General features: G+C 48.1%; 1 protein-coding gene across 1 annotated transcript; it reads left to right on the forward strand.

Moving 5' to 3' along the window:
• Positions 1–526: 526 nt before the first annotated feature.
• LOC102445915 (glutathione S-transferase theta-1-like) lies at positions 527–8,613 on the forward strand. The gene is made up of 5 exons (XM_075897949.1): positions 527–813; positions 4,257–4,344; positions 5,062–5,212; positions 6,494–6,670; positions 8,384–8,613. Exons 1-5 carry the CDS (start codon positions 702–704, stop codon positions 8,573–8,575), a joined length of 720 nt encoding a protein of 239 aa, XP_075754064.1. The 5' UTR covers positions 527–701; the 3' UTR covers positions 8,576–8,613.
• Positions 8,614–14,804: the final 6,191 nt, after the last annotated feature.

Genomic DNA, 14,804 nt, shown 5'->3' on the forward strand with positions numbered 1-14,804 from the left:
GCAGCATGATATAAATTCTCGCTACCCATCCTGTGATGAACATTTTTCTCCCACTGAATGAAAACCAGGACTGTCTCCCCCTACAAAGCCCTGAGTGTTAAGCACAACACACAATAGAGTAAGGGGTCAGATTTTCAAAAGTGCCTGAATGATTTAGGCACCTAAGTCCCAGTTGCAAATCAGAGTTGACTCAATGAGACATAGGCTCATAAGTCACTTCTGAAAACAGGAGCTAGGCACCTAAGTTACACGGGTGCTTTTGGGACTCATGCTATGAATTGCTGACCGTCTCCGTACTGAAATCCAGAGGTGAGACAGGACTCAGCATTCATGACAGTTTTACTGCAGTTCCCCATTTTTGTGTACTGAGTTGATTTAACTTATTCCTCATTATAGCTGAAAAGGCAAGACAAATAGCCTGGCCTTTCATGAATCCAAGCCAATCTTTATCTACTTTTCCCCTCCCCCGTCCCTGACCTTTAGCCCCATGGCTGGGGAACTAGAACCAGGATGTTTCTGTCCTGAATGAGCTTGCAGTCTCTTATGATTGGTCCAAAGTAACTAGCAGCACGGGCTGAGTTGCTTATTCAGGGTTCCTAGCAGAGCTATGCCGAAGTTATTCTCAGTCTCTCTTCCAGGACACCCCCTGTAGGACTTTTTCTCTGGGCTGCAGGATATTTCTCTGGCTGAATCCTGCCAGCATGGTGGTCGAGCTTTTCCTGGATCTCCTATCCCAGCCCTGCCGAGCCCTCTTTATATTCGCCAAGAAAAACAACATCCCATTTGAGTTCAAGCATGTGGAGCTGATAAAAGGTGAGTGAAAGGCGCCTGTAGCTGTGGGGGGTGACGGGGGTGTTGTCATCTCCTTTCTCTGCTAGGGGAGTGCAGCAGTAACCTACTCAGGGAGGAGGTTAGATCCCAAGCAAATAGCTATGTTGGGCAGCTAGCGCCATGTTACACTCCTCAGCTGTCACTGGCTCCCACACACCTCTCTTGCTCTCAGCCCTAAAGTATCCCTGTCCAGTCACTCAGGGATTTTGCCTTGCTGTGGCCGCCAGTTGAGAGTGGAAGTTGTATTTAGGAAATGAGATGAGTGAAAGAGGCATCACCCCAGCTCTTTAAACTCCCTTTTCTACCATCTCGCTTTCACTTTTGAGGGAACGACTTGTAACGACTGAGCATTGTCCAGTGAAGTAATGGGGCTGGGGGCAGGGGCTGGCGGTCGCACGCAGGTGCAGGCTCCCTGTGTGTGACTGCCAGCCTCACACAGTAGCAATAGGCAAGCTGTTTCCGTGCACCACGAAATACTTTCCTGCTGTTGGACGACGAGCCCAGAGCCCGGAACATAAATGCTTTCTGAAAAGTTCTGCCTAGTTGTCTCCAGCTTCCTGCCATTCAGACTGGCTGGTCTGGGTTTAAGCCTGGGCGCTCACGCGTTGTCTTTAACATTAAAAAAAAGTCTCGAATTTGGTCTTCCAATTATGCCCTAACGCAGATTTTTGCACAGTCTGTAAAACTGAGGTCCCGAAGAGACTGAGACTATCTGCTGCGGTAATGAGTAGCCTGTGTGATTTATCTTGATAACCGCTGCTCCCCAGAGTCTTGCCCTGTCTCTTCCTGTGGGTTTCTCCCATTGCGGTCTCGAGAGATCTTGTTCCACTGAACAGCTGTTACGGCCTTTCCTCCCTCTTTGGAAGTGCCCCTTTCTTTATCTCTCTGGGCTGCGGCCAGATGTCACATGCTCCCTTCCAGCTTCTTTCTTTCTTTCTTTCTTTCTTTCTTTCTTTCTTTCTTTCTTTCTTTCTTTCTTTCTTTCTTTCTTTCTTTCGCTGTGTCTAGACTGCAGGCTTCTTTCGAAAGAGCCTCTTTCGAAAGATCGCGTCTAGACTGCAGGCAGATCTTTCGAAAGAGAAATCCGCTTTTTCGAAAGAGAGCACCCAGCGAGTCTGGATGCTCTCTTTCGAAGACGGCCTCTTTACATTGAAGAATGCCTTCTTTCGAAAGAGGAACTTTCGAAGGAAGGCGTTCTTCCTCGTAAATTGAGGTTTACCGCCATCGAAAGAAAAGCCGCGTTCTTTCGAAATAATTTCGAAAGAACGCGGCTTGAGTCTGGACGCAGGGGAAGTTTTTTCGGGAAAAGGCTACTTTTCCCGAAAAAACCCCTGAGTCTGGACACAGCCCAACTACACCCATGCTTCAGAGCTCTTTCATAAAATGGAACCCGCCTGTTAGCTCGTCACCACAGATCCCGCTTAATAAGCAAAGACCAAACCCTGGCTAAAAAATGCAATATACGAGTTAGGCAGTGTTTTTTTTTTTTTTAAGAAGGTGAGTTTGCGATTAAGTGTTAGTGTGCATATATAAAGTCCACCCACTGAACTAAAAATCAATCTATTTAATCTGTGTGATATCAGCAAAACCATTCATTGTAAAGCAGAGTCCAGTAACCACTGGAGGCCTCATTCTGCAGTTTAAGGATGGCCAGAATTTCAGAGATGCTGCTTTGGAAGTGAATTTCCATCTTGAGCCTCATGGCAGGCTGACAGGAACAAGTAGAGTTGCTAGGTGTCCGGTTTTGAAACAGACAGTCCAGTATTTGAGCTTTCTTTTCGGGAAACAAATTGAGAAAATAGAAATGTCAGGTATTTTTTAAATAAGATGTAATTTAGATTGTGATGTCAAGTCAAGTGTGTCCGGTATTTTTGTTGAAACCATCTGGCAACTCTCTGAACAAGGCGTCGGCAGCATTCTTGCTTCTGTAAGACTGTGGGCTGTAGGGACAGAGGCAAAGGATGAGGACTGAACAGAACAGAGGCTGGTGGGGGGCTGGAGTGAAGTTTAGGTCTGGAGTCCAGGAGTGAATAGACAGTGAAGCATGGACAAATCTTGGCATTCTGTTTGGAAGGCTGCTGAACAACGCTGTGTTCCAAATGGAACAATGGCAAGTTCCTTTGCGACAATGGCAAGTTCCTTTATGCCTATTCCAAAAAGAATAAACCATCTCCCAGAAAGTTCCGCATTGTTTGGGGATCAGCTGCCAAAATGTGGTGTTAAAGGCTTGAGCGTGGCTTCCTTGAGCTCTCTCAGGCTCACTACTGCAAGTGGGTGAAATCTTTGAAACCAAAGGGCCCTGTCCTACAAACACACAAGTCAGCCCCAAAGTGAGTCTCACCAGGGTGGCAAGTGCTATTAGAACTGCTTGTGTGTATGGAAGGGTTCTCAGGATGCAGGCCAAATAATGTGAAGAGCACTCAGACTTCAGGTAAACTAAATAGATGTCCCTTCTGGGCTGTAACACTGATCGCTTTCCTCCTGTCTTGTATTGGCGCTTTAAAGAAGGATCTTGAGAATGCAAAGCCATGCCTTTGCAAATCCATCCTAGGTCTATCACAGACTTGACAGCATGTGCATGTTTTATTTTTCCTCCCCATTCTCTGCCCTCATGCAAATTCTTCTTGCAATAAACTAATGGTGGTGGCATTTCTGCCAATCATCAAAAGCAACGTATATCTGAGTACAAACTGTAATGGGTATAACCCACAGAAAATGCCTTGAATCCAACAGCCGCCTCCTTAGTAAAACTCTCACTCTTACAAAATATTTCATTTTCATCTCTTTCAAAAGTGTGACAGAAACCCCACTCACTCCAACAGGGCCTGAAAGCTAACAGCATCTGAATCGAGTTGTGCTCCGAGTAGGCCTATGTAGCTGTCACTCTTGCCATGGCCCTCGTCCTGCTTCCTTCTCAGAGTTAAAATTATTTATTTCTCTACTTAAAATTAGACTGCAAGCCCTCTGAGGCTCTGACTCTGATGGAAAACGCCTCATGCAAGGACCCTGGTAGGCATTTTGGGGCACCATGCAGCAGATGACTGATTATTAAAACAAGGTCTATCAAGCAGACCTGAGCTGACAAGATGAGCATAAACTGAACCATAGACACTTGAAAACTGAACCTGCTCTCAAACGAGTAGGAAAGAGGCAGAAAAGCTGAGCTGATTAACAGGGAAGATGGCATCAGGGTAAACCTTGGTGCAAATTCTGTCTCCGTTATGGAGCTCTGTTGCCCATCGACCCCGGAAGGGAGACTCCTGCTGCTTTTCCTAAGTTGGGAAGTCATGGTCAGAGTCCCCTGGACGACGCTGATCCTCAGTCATGGGTGAAGATTCCATTTTGATTTGGGTGCTAAGCTTATCGCTGAATCTTCCTTGCACGCCACAACCCACCTCCTTAATCTCCTTGTAAATCCATTGTAGGGCAGCACCTTAGTGAAGAGTTCGGGAAGGTTAATGTTCTGAAGAAAGTGCCAGCGTTAAAGGATGGGACCTTTACCTTAGCAGAGAGGTAAGTGCTAAATCAGCGCAGTCCCATTGTGTGCTGTCTCGCCTCACAACACTTTCCAGCAGCCTGTTCTACCCCCTGTTCAGAGTCCGGCCTTGTTACCTGCTCATCTTCTCTCTCTCTCTCTCTCTCTCTCTCTCTCCAGGTCTTGGCTTATCTTGGATTGATATTTTTTTGTTTTCTTCTGCATTCCTGCCCCTTTCTCTTCTCTCCCTATTTATCAGCCCCCCCTTGTCTGTCTCTCCCAGTCCTGTGTTTCCTCTGGCCTTCTGTCCCTTATCCTCGTTTCCTTGCCTTCAGAGGGGATGCACGACTCTAGCAAGGTGTGAAGATTGGCCCGGCCACTTGCATGCTGCATGGCTGGGGAGCAGTAAGGGTTGGGGCCACCTTTTTCAAGCCACAGCACTGCCAGTGAATGCAAAGGTGAGGTGCAGACCTCTGCTGCTGGCCCTCCATCCTCGCTTGTCCCCCTCTCCCACCAGCTGCCAGCCGTCCCGTCCCAACTGTGGGTGCATGTGACTCCTCCTGCCCCCATGTATCGCCCCGGCTCTCCTGTTACTGGTCGGGGGGGGACTATTAGGAGGTTCTTGGGTCTGTTTGTATTGACCCACTGACAACACTATTGATGGCCCAAGTACTGTGACATGGGGAAGGGGAAAGACAAGTCCCCTTCCGTCTCCCAAGCATTTACCTGTGCCTTGCTTCCTGTCATCTGGGCAGCATCGCCATCCTTCTCTATCTGAGCCGAAAATTCAACACCCCTGACCACTGGTACCCTTCAGACCTGCGGAAACGGGCCCGGGTTGATGAGTACCTGTCCTGGCAGCACACTGCCATTCGGGAGAAAGGCTGCCGAATCTTCTTCACCAAGGTAAAGCTCTTGGACTGCTAGACTGTGTCAGTGCTGCCAATGCATTTCCATTACCCTGCTCCGTAGCCTCCCTCTTTCCCATAAAGTACGGGTTGGAGCGTGGGATTGTTGAGGGCCCTGACGCAGCATCACTATCCCGCCAAGATGGTACCTTGCCAAGGTGGAGTAGAGCTCCATTGCACCCTAGAAACGACTTTGAAAGAGCACTGAGGTTGCGAAGCCCAGCACTTGCAAAGTTAGAAAAAGCCAGATGTATTCTCTGCTTGGAATTTCTTACATGGGCGGCTGCAGTGTTCCTAGATGCTGTGCCTCACTAGCCCATGACAGACCAGCTGATACTCGGAACCCAAAGTGGAACTTCTATTGTATCCCTGGGAGGGATGTAAAGTCCCATTTCATTGATTAACTGGTTAAACATAATGCTTAACTGATTAAAGGAGGGGCAGGGGTTGGGGGCGCTCCAGCACAGCTGGGCAGAAGCAGCCCCCTGACTGGAAGGGTGAGGTTTATCAGTTAAACATTCACATCGCTAATGGCTGGTGAGCCAGCACTCTGCCTGAGGGATTAAAACAACCTCACTGACTCCTCCTGCACGATTCTTTTATATTCTAGCCCCAGTTCTTCCCAAGAGAGAATCTGCAGGACCATTCTCTCCACTGTGCTCGGTCCAGACTAGTAAATGTAACTGATCCGGCCCGACCAGGGTAGGACAGTGCCAGATGCTGACCCCTTTCCTCCTGCTTTCTCTCTGATCAGGCATAGTGGGCACCTGTCTCTGCAGAGATAGACCCTCCCTTCGTCAAAGAAGGGGTTGTGATCAGAGTTCCCTGTAAGCTGAGTGCTTGGGCGTATGCCCAGGAGAAATTCAGGTGCCACCCAGCTGATTAGCAGGGTGCCAAAAGCCAGCAGCATGTGTTTCTGCTGGTGGTGCACCTCTGCACCTGCCTTGGTGCACAGAACACAATTTATTCTGCACACGGATGGAAAAAATTAGAGGGAACTTTGGTTGTGATTGGAATTAGCAAGGGTTGGTTTTTGAAGGCAAATGTCTCCAAAGCAGAGAATATGAACAGGCCTTCCTGGCTTGGAGGAGCAGGATGCAACAGGCTGTAATGCTACGCAGTGTGGCAGAGGAGGTCCCAGCATCCGTTAACCCAGCCCACTCCACGTTACACAAATGAGAGACACTCAGCATGGTTCAGGGTGCAGTGGCGGCCTCGTAGTGGATGGACTGAAAATGGCAGGTAACATGTCAGGGCTACATTTTCCTCTCGCTGGTAGGTGCTGATGCCTCTCGCGGTTGGGCAGCCGTTTTCTCCAGACAAGCTAGAGGAGGCTGTCAAGGAAATGAATTTCACCCTAGTGCAGTTTGAGGAGAAGTTCCTGCAGGACAAGCCCTTCATCGTGGGCAGCGAGATCTCCCTGGCAGACCTGGTGGCTATTGTGGAGCTCATGCAGGTGAGTGTCGGTGCTACCGGTTCCAGCCAGACGTCAGACAGAGGCTACATCTAGACTGCAGGCTTCTTTGGGAAGAAGCTTTTCCGGAAGAGATCTTCCAGAAAAACTTCTTCCAAAAGAGAGAGTCCACGTGGCCAAAGAGCATTGAAAAAGCAATCTGGTTTTTCGACAGATAGCATCCACGCTGAATGAACACTCTCTCGCATGCAAGCTCTGATTGCTATGGACGGATTGGCCACCAGGGCACCTGTGCTTTCTCCTCTTTTCTCTTCTTCCAAAAAAACTCCCTCTTCCCCATCCACACACGCCTTTTCCCGAAAGAGCTCTTTCGCAAAAAGGCTTCTTCCTCATAGAATGAGGATTACCAATGCTGGAAAAACCCTTCTTTTCTTTCCATTTTCTTGCAGAAGAACACAATTGCAGTGCAGACATAACTCAAGGGTGTGGTGTATTTTTTTTTTTTTTAAACGGCCATTTTTGTTGGGGGAGAGGGGGAGAACCCTCTGTCATCTAGATATACCCAAAGCAAGCTCCGTTTCTGGGAGTGCCTGCTAAGACGTGGCTTTCGGATCCTGCAAAAATATCTCAAAAATAAGAGTTTCTTTGCCAGTTTGTGTTTATCGTTTTTTGGATAAGGTGAAAAACAGTTGAAGGGACACTAAGGAAATGAGAAATATTTTGAATGAAAAACTTTTAAGTCTGCTCTGAGTACTGGTTCTCTGGCAGAAACAACTGGAAATCAGTAAACTAGTTGAAAAGTCTTAAATTACTTGGAACTTACTCTTGGGTGAGAGTAACTGGAGGTGCTCAGCACTGTGGGAAAACTATCAGTATTTAAAACTTACTGAGTAGTGCATGGATGTTCCTTCCTTAGACCAAGAATTCTACAGAGGAAAGTCTGGTGGGATGTTTTGCTTTTTCTCTCGAAGTGCTGAACATTCCGTCTAAACTTGGGGTACGTCTAGACTACATGCCTTTGTCACCAGAGGCATGTAGATTAGGCTACCAGGCATAGGAAAATGAAGCGGCGATTTAAATAATCGCCGCTTCATTTAAATTTACATGGCTGCCGCGCTGAGGTGACAAACAGCTGATCAGCTGTTTGTTGGCTCAGCGCGGTAGTCTGGACGCGCGGGGGTCGACATCAAAGGCATTTGTCGACCACCCAGGTATGCCACCTTACTTTTCATTTTGTTTCTTGATACAGTTGTCTTTAACATTTGACACTCACGCGGCTGTTTTGTCTTGTCTATATTTTCATTGCCCAGCGGAATGAAATGCCAGTTTTGTCACATTCTGACTTTTATCTGTTCGCATGATCCTAATTTTTTGGGTTGCAAACCTTGCAGAGGGATTTCTAATCCCAAATAATGAAGTGTTTCCAATGAAAACTCAAGAATTCCTTTCCTTTCTAATGATGTGGTAGAGGGCAGACGGAGAAGACCCATAGCTACATGAAGACACTCAGAGGAATAGCAGTCACTGTTATCCTCAGATACTACCCTAGTCTCCTAAAAAGGGCAAAACTTGAAATGAGCTGAAAATGGGCCCTAAACTCTCATATCTTCCAGATTTTACTTGAGCCACTTCACCTGAAATTTACTTTGAACTCAGCTGGCTTTTGGGTTTTAGTCTCATCCTTCTGAGTGGATTGTGTGTTATACTGTTTGCATGGAAGTAGTGCCAATGTGGTTTTTGCTTTTGTCTCGGCAGCCCGTCGCAAGTGGTTGTGACATCTTTGCGGACAGGCCCAAGCTGGCAGCGTGGCGCAGCCGTGTGGAGGAAGCGGTGGGGAAGGAGCTCTTCCAGGAAGCACACAAGCAAGTCCTTAATGCCAAGAGTCTGGGATCCATGCAGCTTTCCTCAGAACTGAAGGAGCATCTGAAACAGATTCTAAAGCCTTGAATTAAAAAAAGGGAAAGTGACCCTCTAAGCAAAGCTAATCCCGTGTAGGGTTTTTTTCTGTGCATTTAACTCCCTTGTCCAACACTGCATCTCAGTGGCCCTCCTTCCTGAGATGAAAGAATTGCACCTTACTAACAATACTTTTAAACACAGTTCTTCTCTCCCTCCCCCACGCCCTGATCCCAGCCCTCCCTCACTGTACATCTCAGGAGAGGCTACCGTTGTACTTAAAAGAAGCACCCCGGATCTTTTTCCGAGGGATAAGGCATCATGCCACATTTATTGAACATACATAGATCAATCAATACTTATCATATGCATATGATATATATATCACTCATGCAGTCTTACACACACACACACACACACACAAGCACACTCTGTCTTGTTGTTACCAACTAGTTGCTCCCCTTAACTTCACTTGCCAGGTAAATTAGATGGGGGAGGGGTGAAGCAACCAGCTTGATTCAGGAATGCATTCCAGGGCAAAAATCTCCAGGATACTCCCAGGAAAAGTTTCGCAACTTCTCAAACAAAAGGCAATGTCTTTTGTACTATTTTACATGGTAATCACCCCTTTCCCCCTGACCACTTACAGCTGCATGTATACACAGGTCATGCCCCTTTGCACCAAATTCCCTCCAATCATTACCTGCCCTCTCACAGTCCCTTTTCAGGCCTTACAACAGGTTCAAACCAGTTTCACCGATCCCCTCCTTTTGTATACCTGTGTCCAAGTACCTACCTCTTTACAAAGACCAGACTTAACATCCAGGTCACACAGAGGTCATACTGACAACAAATTAATTTTATCCTTCACTGCAAGTTTTCTGCATAGGGTTCTAATACAAAGTTCCCATATCAAATAGGGGTCTAATACAAGGTTATACGGAAAGGCACAATGCCAAGTCATATGAAATTATGTGAAGATACTTAATACATAGATTTATCTACACTACCTCTTGTTACAAACACGGAATCACCCTTTCACCCTGTGAGCGGTAGCATTGGGAGGGGCTCCTTTCTTTCCTTGAGTCATCGTTGCCAGACTTACCTGGGACTCACAGCAGCTCTGTCCACACAAGTGCTCTGCATGGTGCAAGCCCCCAGTCCCTCACTGGCGAGAGGCCTACATTTTGGAGATGTGGGTACATTAGTGTTGTGGCTCACAGTAGGGCTGTTAAAAAGAAGTCACGGTTAAGAACCCTTGCTGTTACACACACTGCAGGCGCTGCTGTATAAGGCTTATACAGTAGATTAGCCTGCAGCACAGTTAGCTCCCGGGAGAAGGGACCGGCAGCTGGTGCACACTGGGAGCTGCCTTATGCATGCCAGGTCCTGGCCCCACTCCCGGGAAGCCGGCTGCAGTGCTTCATACTGCAGGGCCCGCAGCATGGGACAGCAGCTGGCTCTCCGGGAGCAGGGCCGGGAGCCAGTGCTTGCCTGCAAAGAGGGTAACTGAAACCAGTGGGCGTATGCGTATCAGGTAACCGTGTAACCGGTTGCACTGCGACGTGCCTAGGTCACATGGGGCGGGAGGGAGCAGATTCCAAATGGGGAAGGAAAAGTATTTAGAGGCCAACCCCTGATCTGCACTCCAGCCTTGGGGCAGTACAGTCGCCTCCCTCAGGGGCATGGAACTCACCAGCTTAGCCCCCCGCACAGACAGCGCTGTGCTGACAGCCGGATTTCCCACCAGCACCGCTACAGCCTCTCGCTGGGGGCAGACCAGTTCACTGGCAGGAGCAGACTCTGTGGCCGCCGAGCGGTGCCGCTAGAGATCGCACAGGGGCGCGGCGACATGCACCAGAAGCTCTCTGGTGGCATCACATAGCTCCCAATCTGCCCAGGGAATAGGCTGCGCTTTTACACCTGTCCAAGGAAAGCGCACAGAGACCCTCCAGCGGGACGGAATATAACAACTGCTGGGATGCCGGGCATGAGAATTTCTAAGCAAGCGCATGCCAGGGGGCCAGCGAGGCAGTGGAAAGAGAGAGCTGCAGCCTCTCACTTAAGTTTCCTACCACAGCAGAACCCTGTTTCCCACTTCCCCTCTAGCCGGGGGGAGAGCAATGCAGGCAGCCTCCCTTGTTTACCCAGGCAGCTACTGGGGGTGGGAATAGTGTGAGAAGCCCCCGTTCCCACAGAAGCACATGGCCCTGCGTCTGGCTTCACTGAGTGCCGAGCAGGGCCGGGCAGGCAGGGTGCCAGCTGAGGCTCTCATGGGCCAGATCTATCCCTGGATCACATTTTGCCCAGCCCTGCCCAGGCTGGTGGAGTGGCGCAATCGAGTGGAGAAGGCGCGTTTCCAGGAATACTTAAAGTGCTCCTGAATTTCAAGGATTTGAATAACCTGCTGACTGAGCCACAGCTAAAAGGGCTGGCTCCCTGCCAACCCGGCCCTGCTTGGCACTCAGCAAGGGCAGCTGCAGGGCCATGTGCTTCTGAGACTGTGAGCCTGGGCCAGAGGCTTCTCACACTGCTCCCATCCACAGTAGCTCCCAATGGCCAGTTTCCGGCCAATTGCAGCTGCCTGTTTTCAGGACAGGCAGAATGTGAAGCGCCCCTCCTGCCTCATGCCCTGGGCTCACAGTGTTTGCAGCATGTGGCCCTAGTAGCTGCAGTGAGCAGTTCAGGGGCGTGGAAGGCAGAGACCCTGGTTAAGGAACCTGCTGGGCTGCTGGCTGGGAGCCACCCAGGTAAGGTCTCCCAGCCAGAGCCAGCCTCTGGCACCCGAGCCCTTCTCTCTCCTCAACCCTCTGCTCCCCCTACCCCATGTAACCCAAACCTTCTGCACCCCTGCTCCGACCCCCACACACACACTTTTTCAGACACTGCACCCCCTCCTACACGCTCCTCAGGCCATAACCCTCTCGCAGACCTTGCACCCCGATCCACTAGCCCTGGTCACATGGTCCTAGCAACATGTGTGTATCAATGTAAATAAAAACTATGGAGATTGTTTCCAACTCATTCCTCCCGGTGTTCAAAAAAAAGAATTAGAGACGCTTATGGAGGATAGGTCCAGCGAGTGCTATTAGCCAAAAGGGTGAGGGGCTTCCCTAAACCTCTCACTGACAGAAACTGGAGGCTAGATCACATGATAAATTGCCCAGTTCTGGTTATTCCCTCTGAAGCACTTGGCACCAGTCACTGTGGGCAGACAGGACACTGGGCTAGACAGACCATTGGTCTGACCCCATCTGGCCTGTCCGATGTCCCTGCTCACCATTACAAGATTGCTGTCACCCGGCCTCTGTTCATGGGGCTGCTGATAGAAGGCCAACTCCTCCTCCTGGGGTGCTACAGGGAAAAAGCCCACTTAGTCGCACTGCCCGGGAGACAAAGGGCTAACCACACTAACGCAGTGGCTACCGCACTTGAACTCACAACTAATGCAAACTGACACAAGCAAGCTAAAAACAATCATGAAAAGTTTACATAATAATTTCATTAAAGAGAATTGAAATAATTAGAGATATGAATAAAGATTTTTAGTTACTAAAGGTTATGCCTATGAGGTCACATGACCACACACAACGTGTTCCTAAACAATGAGGCTTCCCCCCTGTATTCTGTCTGTTGTGCATGGCTCAGGTACCCAGGGGATGCACATGAAGACACAGTTCAGGCCGGTAATGTGATGCTGTTAGCAATACATTGCATTATGCTGGGAACTGGCAGTCCATGTAAATGAAAACCGTTTTTAATGGGTTTTAATCGTGCAAGATTAAAGCCTAAACCCTTCATTATAATGTCATTGGTCTCAGTTTTGTACTCGGTCCACGACCCTGAAATGCCTTTTATGTCGCTGAGCAATCCCTCCTGAGAGCAAAGCCCCCCAGTGCCTGTCTCAACTGCAGATGGCCATCTGGATGGAAACTTTCCAGCGCTCTGATGCCAGACCCCGGTTCCTTGGGTAACATGGCCTCCCAAATCTACAGATCAGCCTCAAATCTCATCTCACCCCTAAAAACACTAGGCATCTCTGGCAGTGGATGTCTCACGTCACCAGGCAACGGTAGTGAGGAAATGTATCTATGTACTTATATAGCCCTGGTGCTGTAGTATTGGAGTCAGAGGCGTAGTGAAGGGGGGGGCAGGGAGGGGCAGTGGCCCTTGAGTGCCACACTGGGAGGGGAGGCTCCTGCCTGGGGTGAGACCGAAGCACACACTGCTCTGGCCCACGTGACTCTTTGAGCAGAGACCTGGGATCTTCTGGCTACGTGCTGCCAGCTCGCTACATACTGCCAGCTGAAGCAGCCAGGCTGGGTGGGAGGAGCAGGGGTTTTAAAGGTACGTTCTTCCGGTGCCTGGCTGCGGGGGGCGAATGCTCTGGGGGAGGAGAGGTGAGTGCATGGCAGGGGCTGGCTTTGGGGCAGGGGTGAGGTGAGTGTATTGGGATGGGGAGCACTGTGGGGGGATTGTCTTGGGGGAGGGGTGAGTGCATTGGGATAGGGGTACCAGAGGGGGGGCTGTCTTTGGGGGCAGGGATGGTTGTGTTGTACTTAAAAGTACTGCATGGGATCCTTTGGGGGGAAGAGGCAAAATACCACATTTATTGGTAATACACACATATAGCAATCAACACTTATATGTATGTAATACAGCACTCACATGCACACACACACCATGTCTTATTTTTACCAGTAGTTGTTCCACCTACGTGCTGGCCTGATTAGTTAGGTGGGGGAGGGTTGGAGCAGATCAATACTCCCATGCTGACTGCAAGATTAGATGTCTAGTGTCTTCCCTCTCGTGCAGAGAGTCATCATATGCAGGGCTCGACAAATAAAGTAATCTACTCGCCCATGGTGACTAGATTACAACCTGGAAGAGCCGGCGCAGAGCGATCTGCACATGCACAGAATGCAGAACAGCGCGAAACCGCGTGGCTGGCGAGCGGGGCTTGCTGCCTCTTGGCAAGCCCTGATCATGTGCATATGCAGTTATTTGTCTATGGCACCTTCTTCTGGGTGTTGTTTTAATGCTCCCCCATTCACCTTCAAAGAGGGACCTTCCAAAAGCAGCACTTGGTGCTTACTCCCAGGGCATCTATAGGTCCAGCCTTCTTTCGATGAGCCCGCTTCACTTACAGGTCCCATTGTTCTTATTGTTCTTGAATCTGGCTTCCACCTTTCTCCACCTATTGCAAGAGATGCTTTTCTTTCATGCCTTATCCATTCACACCTCCTTCACTCAACAGGACAATCTGTTTAGCAAAGGGGAGTACAAAGTCTACAAGATACAATTATTAGAGGGGGTCGCCGTGTTAGTCTGAATCTGCAAAAGCGATGAGGAGTCCTGTGGCACCTTATAGACTAACTGAAGTGTAGGAGCATGAGCTTTCATGGGCAAAGACCCACTTCATCAGATTTCCACTACATGCATCTGACGAAATGTGTCTTTGCCCACGAAAGCTTATGCTCCTACACTTCTGGTTAGTCTACAAGGTGCCACAGGACCCCTCGCCGCTTTTGCAGGATACAAGGTTTCTGTGTAAAAAGGCTTCATACAAAGGTTCCATGTTCTGTAAAAGTATACAAAGTTTCTATAAAAGGACTTAATACAACAAACTAAAGACTTATTACAATGCTAAAAGGACTTGATACAAAGTTAAAATAAAAAATTTCAACGACAAAATGATTAATACAGAGATTAATGAGATTTACCTACAGTTGCATTGGTATGGAGGGGGCTGAGGTGCCTGACTCTGGGGCAGGGGTGAGTTCATTGTGGTTACTTGTATTTTTTTAAATAGATGATACTTTATTACAAAACGAAAACCTTAAAAAACAATAGTCTGGTAGAACTTTAAAGACTAACAAAGATATATCAGGCATGTCAAACTTGAAGCCCTCTGAGGGCCACACAAATGAAAACTGAAAGAAAGAAAGAAAGAAAGAAAGAAAGAAAGAAAGAAAGAAAGAAAGAAAGAAAGAAAGAAAGAAAGAAAGAAAGAAAGAAAGAAAGAAAGAAAGAAAGAAAGAAAGAAAGAAAGAAAGAAATGTACTTCTCTACATTTTGTAGTTATTTATTATTATAGATTACATTTTGGATATGTTTTATAATATTTTTTCACGTCTTGTTTTAATATAATACAATAATTTGATGTGTAAAATTGTTATTTGCTCATATAAAATATTTTAAATTGAAATATAAATTTAAGGTACTTTAATTTTTTATATGATACATAACTTGTTTTGTTGAAATAAAAACAAGTATAGAT

This window comes from Pelodiscus sinensis, chromosome 15 (assembly GCF_049634645.1).
Source record: "Pelodiscus sinensis isolate JC-2024 chromosome 15, ASM4963464v1, whole genome shotgun sequence".
Classification (NCBI taxonomy): Eukaryota; Metazoa; Chordata; order Testudines; family Trionychidae; genus Pelodiscus; species Pelodiscus sinensis.

Coding starts and splice junctions, on each gene's coding strand:
- LOC102445915 (XM_075897949.1), top strand. CDS start 702: ATGGTGGTCGAGCTTTTCCTGGATCTCCTATCCCAGCCCTGCCGAGCC. Junction 814..4,256: donor GCATGTGGAGCTGATAAAAG/GTGAGTGAAAGG, acceptor AATCCATTGTAG/GGCAGCACCTTAGTGAAGAG. Junction 5,213..6,493: donor GCCGAATCTTCTTCACCAAG/GTAAAGCTCTTG, acceptor TCTCGCTGGTAG/GTGCTGATGCCTCTCGCGGT.